This window comes from Taurulus bubalis (assembly GCF_910589615.1).
Source record: "Taurulus bubalis genome assembly, chromosome: 2".
NCBI classification, from domain to species: domain Eukaryota; kingdom Metazoa; phylum Chordata; class Actinopteri; order Perciformes; family Cottidae; genus Taurulus; species Taurulus bubalis.
Genome location: NC_136590.1, coordinates 15891276 through 15898210, shown reverse-complemented (window position 1 = coordinate 15898210; position 6935 = coordinate 15891276). Strand labels below are relative to the sequence as shown.

The window sequence follows — 6935 nt, the reverse complement described above, 5'->3', positions numbered from 1 at the left end:
TGAATTGGGTAATACTGTGGGAATCTGCGGTTATAGACAGGAGTATATGCGCAAATGAGGCACATTTTCGTGTCACAGCATTCGCGTGAATCAAGACACAAATAACATATTTCATTTGGGAAAAAATAATTTAACCGAATTTACTTTGTCCTGCAGCTTTAAATTCAGGTCATTCAGGTGTGAAGTGTCAATCAAAAAAGATATTATACAGTATTCTTAAATTATTAAACACTGGAAAGATGCATGGAACAATAGCAGACTTCACCTTTTAAGTTGTTGACCTTCATAGATCCTGATAAAATGTATTATAAATTGCTCTTATACCATATCAATGGTTAATAATGTATTGAAGTAGATATATTATAGATATACAGATAGAGTAGGTATAAAATCTTTATCGTAGCTGTCCCGCGTATATATCAATACGGTTAAAAACTCAGTTGCACTTTTGTTGAAGGAGGTAGTCTTCTGGGCAAATGTAAATGAACCAGTAGTTGCAATACAATGCATTTATTGCAGCTTCAAACTAGTTCCACAACATGCATGTATGCATGTTTTGTAAGAAAACGAGTCTGGATGTACAATTGATTCATAAATTAAACCAAAACGGCACACTAAAACAACAAAAGGACATCTGAAAACGTCATGCTTTCATTAATATCCAACACAGGTGAGCAGATTTTGAAATAATATTTTTGTTTGAGCAGAGACAGAAATGTCTGTTAGCAAATGAATAAAGACAAACTTGATCCATTTTACAGTTGGTAACTCAGCACCAATGTGTGGGACAAACCTCTTCAATGTACTCCTTGTGACCACCTCTTATTTTTGACATGTATTGGGTAACACAGGACGCTCATCAAATCACTTTCTGCTGATGCCGGGACTTTCTGCACCGGAACAGCTCCTTAAAGGGAGCTTGGCTTGCTGGGGAATACAGGCTTCCTCTTTCCAAATGTCTCCCTTCGCACATCTTCTCCTGTTGTTGATGTTGGCACAGACACGTGTAAAGCATGTCCAACGGTGGAGCAGTTTCACCCTCAAAACGCCAACTGTGACAGACCTGAGGAAACAGCGCATGACCTGTTCCTTTAAATGACCACCAGACATTCAAACTGAGAGGATGGGTGGAAATATGAAAGGCCTAACACATAATAGTAACACAAAGTTAATACAATAACGGACAGCATGGCGCGGCCATAGTGTGCATTACCCAGATTGAGTTTGTCCTTGGTGGCCCAGCAGATACTGTAGTGCTGAAGCAGTTGTTGCAACAGCTCCCGCTCATCCAGGAACTCCAGACTCTCAATTCTATAAGAAATAAAAGTATTATTTCATCATCGGTTCAGGAATTTGAGCTTCCAAATCAGCCAACATTCATGGAGACAAGGCCGAGGTATCCTGACTTTTAGTTCCTTTGGTTTAATCTCCAAAAATCGGGATGCCACACTTCCCATAATGCAACACGGTGATATCTTTTGTCGGACCCATGACCACTTCTTTCAAACTCCACACCCCCAGTAAATAACGCAGATTTTCTGTTGTGTCCCCACTTGCTGGTTGCCTGCATTACCTTCCTATGTCCTCCTGGGGCAGCATACTGTAGACTGTCATCATGTCCAGAGCATCAGCATGCTCCCAGCCCGTCTTCAGAAACCGCTCCTTCTGCAGACAACTCACATTAAAACCCATTGCTAATTGTTTAAATAATTCTCTAAATAAACTTGTTTTGTGTGTCTTGGTTGTGAAATATTGGGTTTAAGTGCTGGAGGCTACCTGAGAGTCCAGAGACTGACAGGCCTCCACTCCTGCCAGGGTGCACTGGCGACGCTGCAGGTTCTCGATCATCACCTGGCCAAATCGATCGCCCATGTTCACCTGGACACACAGATCATGTTGAGAGGCTACATTGTTCAAGTTAAGCTTGAGTACTGCTTCAGTCTACACCAGGGGTCGGCAACCCGCGGCTCTTTAGCCCGTCTGTTGCGGCTCCCTGAGGCTTTGACAAAAAAAAAAAAAAAAAATAGAAAACCTTTTTTTTTTTTTTTTGCCCAGTGGAAAAACTTTCAAAGGGAATTCCTCTTATCTTGGAGTTTTAGGTGATAGAGGGTCAGTGAAAATAAAAATAAATGTTAAAATATTTCTTTCACTAAAATGTACGTCACGTCGCTGTCAAGCCTCCGCTCCTGCAGCTGCTACTCATGAGTCAGAGCCCCGCCCTCGCGCGCAGATGAGTGCAGAAGAGCGATTCCTCAACTGCTGCAGCAAACTGAGTAAAGTAGATCTACTTTCAGGAAGTGGATCACATCTCCAAACTCCCCTACTGCTGCTGGTTCTGTGTCAGCTCATGAGACAGTGAGGCGTCCGTTAGTAAAAACGGATCCGTCCTCCGTTTGCGGTGCTCTAGTGAGGAGGACGCTGAGTGTAAACGTAGCAAAAGATATGCGTTTAAAATGTAAAACTCACTAAAGCGGACAGGTATCGAACCTGCTACCTTGCAGTTACAGGGCAAACACTCTACCACAGGGATTCCCAAAGTGTGGTGCGCGAGCTGCCTCTAGAGGGTGCGCGAGAGGAAAAATGTAATGGTGGTCTAATGGTGTAATAATTAATATTAAACATAATAAAAATTAAAAAATGAAGTGGGATTTTTTAATTATAAAATGTCCCTTTGTAAGATTTAAATTTAAAATTAAAAACGTACAATTTAATAAATAGATGCACTTCAGGTCCGGCCGCCAGACTGTCTTTTACATACACACTAGCTAGCTTGTGCACCTAACGTCATTTCATTCATTCAGCAACATCCATGAAAATATGTTAAACTGGCTGAAATCGGGGAAGCTGTCAGTTGGGACATCTGAAGCTATCAGTAATAAAAGAGAGGGACAGAGAGAGAGTGAGGAACCGGAGGGAGAGAACCAGAGAGGTGCGTTGGGGAGAGACCGGGAGAAGAAATCGACCGGGAGTCGGAGAAAGAGGAGACGAGTGAGCATCAGACTTGCGCGAGCAAACAGTTCTCGCATTGGTCTGATTTTATGCAGCTATAAATAGGCTCTGTTGTGTTTTTTTTTAAGGTGTGGGGGATTGGAGGTGCGTGAACCCGGTCGGGATGTAGAAGGGGGTGCGTGGCCTAAAAAGTTTGGAAACCGCTGCTCTACCACATGAGCCACAAATATAGATAGCACTGAAGGTCTGCATAGTTGTGTTTTTAATTAACCTTAATGTAGCCGACACATGACTATTTTTTGTTTGATAGTTATGAACAGGTAAAATAGCAATACAATGTAAAAAACATTTTTTTTGGTGGAAAAAAGTCAAAATGGCTCTTTGGATACAAAAGGTTGCTGATCCCTGGTCTATATAAATACCTTTATATGAACAGAAAAACCCAGATACCTGCATAAGGTGTTCCTTGGATATCAGAAGCGAACAACTGTATTTTTCTACTGTGCCTGTCTGAAGTAATTTCTCTTGTTTACCTGTTCGTAGTTGATGAACATGGCAGTGTGGAATGTTTCCGCAGCCCAGTGAACTACATTAGAGGACTGGGAGGGCGTCATGTAGACCAGCACACACTCCGACAGGAGCAATGTAGGTAATCTGGGAGCGAGAAGAGTCGTACACTTTACCACAACAACATAACAGAAGAGCACTCAAAGAGATCGTCACTCTGTTATCTGGATTCAGATATGCATCAAAGTAAACATGATTGACTGTTTTTTCATTCAGTTAGGCAAAGTAGAACACAATGAAACTGTAATTCAACCCATCAGCCAATCTGCCTTCAAACCAATAAGTTATCTTGTCTGTTATCCTTCATATAATCTTAAAAAACTACCTACGGTATCAAATCTATCATATTCACAGAGGATTATTGCAGTTTCGCTTAAACTTTTAGTGGCGGAAGGCAGAACACAAACATCTAACTATAAAAAACGAAAGCGTTAATTCACATCTGCCAGCTTCCTGAAAAAGAGAGCATCACTTTTAGTCAAACTTCCTTAGATAAATAGAGGTAATAATGTGGAAGTTACGAGCTGGGGCCACAGAAAACACCCCACATAGAAGAAAGCACGTCTGTGCAACCAAACTACTATGAAACAGACATTTGGATTGGTCTATGGAACAAATGATTCAAAACATCTCAAAATGTGGTTAACGGAATACTGTTTGTAAACACAACATCTGCAGCATCACATACGGCAGTGAAAGCGAAACATATCTTCACATACTCTGGATTAAGCTGGAACTTCTTCAGTTTTTCGTCCAAACCAGAGATGTCTCTGAGGTCAGCCCCAATGATACAGTAGCGGTCCGAATCGAGGCTGTGGGCATCTGTGCAAACAAAACACAAACACACACTGTGAAGGAGTTGGAAAATGTACTAAACAGACTCACAGAAAGATGTTTCTGAGCTAAACCACATACAGGAGATATATTATGTAATGACTGTGACTTTTGCTCATTACCTAGCAGTAAGGAATCTGTTGAGTGGGTTTCGATGAGGGTTTTGGACAGGGGCGGTTTTGTCCTAGTCAAAGAAAAGTGTTTATATTAATTATATTGCTTCCATGACCGTAAATGTGATAATATTGCACATACAGCAGTAAACAAGATGTTTATATATATATATGACACATTATATACATAAATAAAACAGTATAAACACGCTGCCACTGATCCTTGAATTCTTGTGTACTACAGCTATAAATGCAGCTTTGTCTCCCTCTACAGATCTCGACCCCAAATTGCAATACCAAAGCCATCTTCATACATTTGTACTTCCTAACAATGCCAGTTATACCAACTACCTAAAGCTTGAATTCAAAATACATTTTCCACATAGCATAACATATAATCACCTACATATCATCACATAATAATAACCAGATATTCTGATCTATAAGGGGAAGCTTGTGGTTGATCATGTATGGCACACGGTATGGGGGATACAAACAAACTATAATACTAATAGTTATGATAAATAGAATAATTGCATGGTTGTCTTACTTGATATTGTGTATTTTCCTGGCCACAACTGTTGGAAAGTCAACTTCAAAGAACTTCCGTGGCATAAGGTTTTTATCCTATTGCACAAACACACACACACACACACACACACACACACACACACACACACACACACACACACACACACACACACACACACACAAGAATGGTGGGTCACATTTAGTTGAGAGTGCTGGAAGTGAGCTGCAATGTTGCAAACCTTAAGTCTCCAAAACGTGGTGTCCAGTCCAGCCCCCAGGTTAATTACTTGACAGTCACACTCTGTTTTCCTTATAAACGCATCAAGGAGATGGGCAACTCCTTGAACACGGGCATAGTAACCTGTCAAAATGAAATGAGAGGGCAACTAAAACACACTGGGATACTTCACGTACAAAAAGACAATCCTCGGGCCATTTTTGCAATGTAGTACTGAAAATACGATCACAAATCAGATCACAGATACACGCCTTTGTAAATATGTTGACTGTGTGAGCAGGAGAATTTACCGCTGACAACTCCTCAAAGAATAAGTGTTGATAGACGGTTAGACAGTCATCATTACTCAATGCACTGCACACATTATTTCAACTCTGCGGTGTTGTGCGGATGAGGGACTTGGTGCAGACTATTCATCTCATGCACTACCAATCCTGCAACTTTAATGCAGTTTATGAATGTTATAATTTGCACCACATGAATCCCTTCACTAGGCCTAAGAGTCCTTTTTGAATAAAGACAAACGCATGTGAAAGAAGAGGCTGCATCACTTACCTCTGTTGATTTCAGGTGCCTTCCGCTCCCCTACAGATCTCACGAAGTATTGGATATAGGGGTCATTCCAGTAGCCTTTACTGGTAGCAAACCTAGAATATGAATTATACATGTGATGAGGAGGTGACATACATAATTATATAGTCCGTTTCATTTATAATTATTTATTTTTTTGTATTTAACCAATATGAAGTTAGCTCAAAGGTTCAGTGCAGTTTTCGGCTCTATTGTAGTGTTTTTCTTGGACAGTATGAACCAAGGCGATTCAAGACAACTAGCAAAGCACAGTTAATTGAAACAGTATTTTTCAGGACCACCATGTTGCTCTGTGTGCTACCGTCAGTTATTGGGCATTACAGGACATAATAACAGTATCTATATGATGAACTTTGCTGCAGCCCTCCCTGCCGTTACCTTTTGCAGATGGTTGCATCGTCACAGGTCGCCCTCACTGCTTCATCGGCTGTATCCGTGTCCGTGAAGGGTCGCCGAGCTGCCATTGATGATCCTTGTGGTCACGTTTATTTGTCCACATTAAAACTGTCTGCGCTGCGTAACCTCGTCCACCTGCTCTCCTCTGGCGAGCTCAAACAGGCTCAAACAAGCTAGCGGGCTGACTCAATGTTGACCGGTGGTGAGAGTATTTAACAACGCGGGGAAGAAGAAGGATGAAACTGTGAGCTGCTTAAGACCTCGTGTGGAGTAAACAAACCACGAACAGGATGGAAATGAGCTGTATTTGACGTTGGAGTGATATTTTGCTGGCTAATAACAACACGCCGCTGGAAACGCAGGAACACTTCCGACTACATGACAATCACTTCCGGTTTGCCCTTTTCAGATTAAAAGCATCACTGCACTGCAGAGGTTGTCATTGTGCTCACGAATAAATTAAACCCACAACTACACGATCCCAGCAGTATTTTTGATATGTTAACATTGTGTGTCTAAATTATGAGCCAATGTCACCTTCTCCACGTGGTGCTCTTTACTGTGTGTTGCACTGACCATCGTCTTTTGGTAGACAGATAATAAACAATGTCATTAAACCTACCAATAAACAAACAGGTGGTTTGTGTTTTTCTTACAGCAACCTGCTTAGGATCACTTTCGTCTCTGAATGTTTTTGTTTTTTACATTTCAACCAG

At 41.2% G+C, this 6935-nt stretch overlaps 1 protein-coding gene across 2 annotated transcripts; it reads right to left on the bottom strand.

Moving 5' to 3' along the window:
• Positions 1-479: 479 nt before the first annotated feature.
• Positions 480-6313, bottom strand: lcmt1 (leucine carboxyl methyltransferase 1). 2 transcript variants are annotated; one of them, XM_079233768.1, is made up of 11 exons: positions 6202-6313; positions 5788-5879; positions 5234-5355; positions 5014-5090; positions 4473-4534; positions 4236-4338; positions 3483-3603; positions 1777-1878; positions 1574-1665; positions 1214-1311; positions 480-1063 (listed from the first exon to the last, which is right to left on the bottom strand). In XM_079233768.1, the coding sequence occupies exons 1-11, from the start codon at positions 6285-6287 to the stop codon at positions 1041-1043; spliced, it is 978 nt and encodes a 325-aa protein (XP_079089894.1). In that variant the 5' UTR covers positions 6288-6313; the 3' UTR covers positions 480-1040. The 2 variants fall into 2 exon arrangements, with proteins under 2 accessions (XP_079089894.1, XP_079089895.1); XM_079233769.1 differs by having other exon boundaries at positions 1574-1662.
• Positions 6314-6935: the final 622 nt, after the last annotated feature.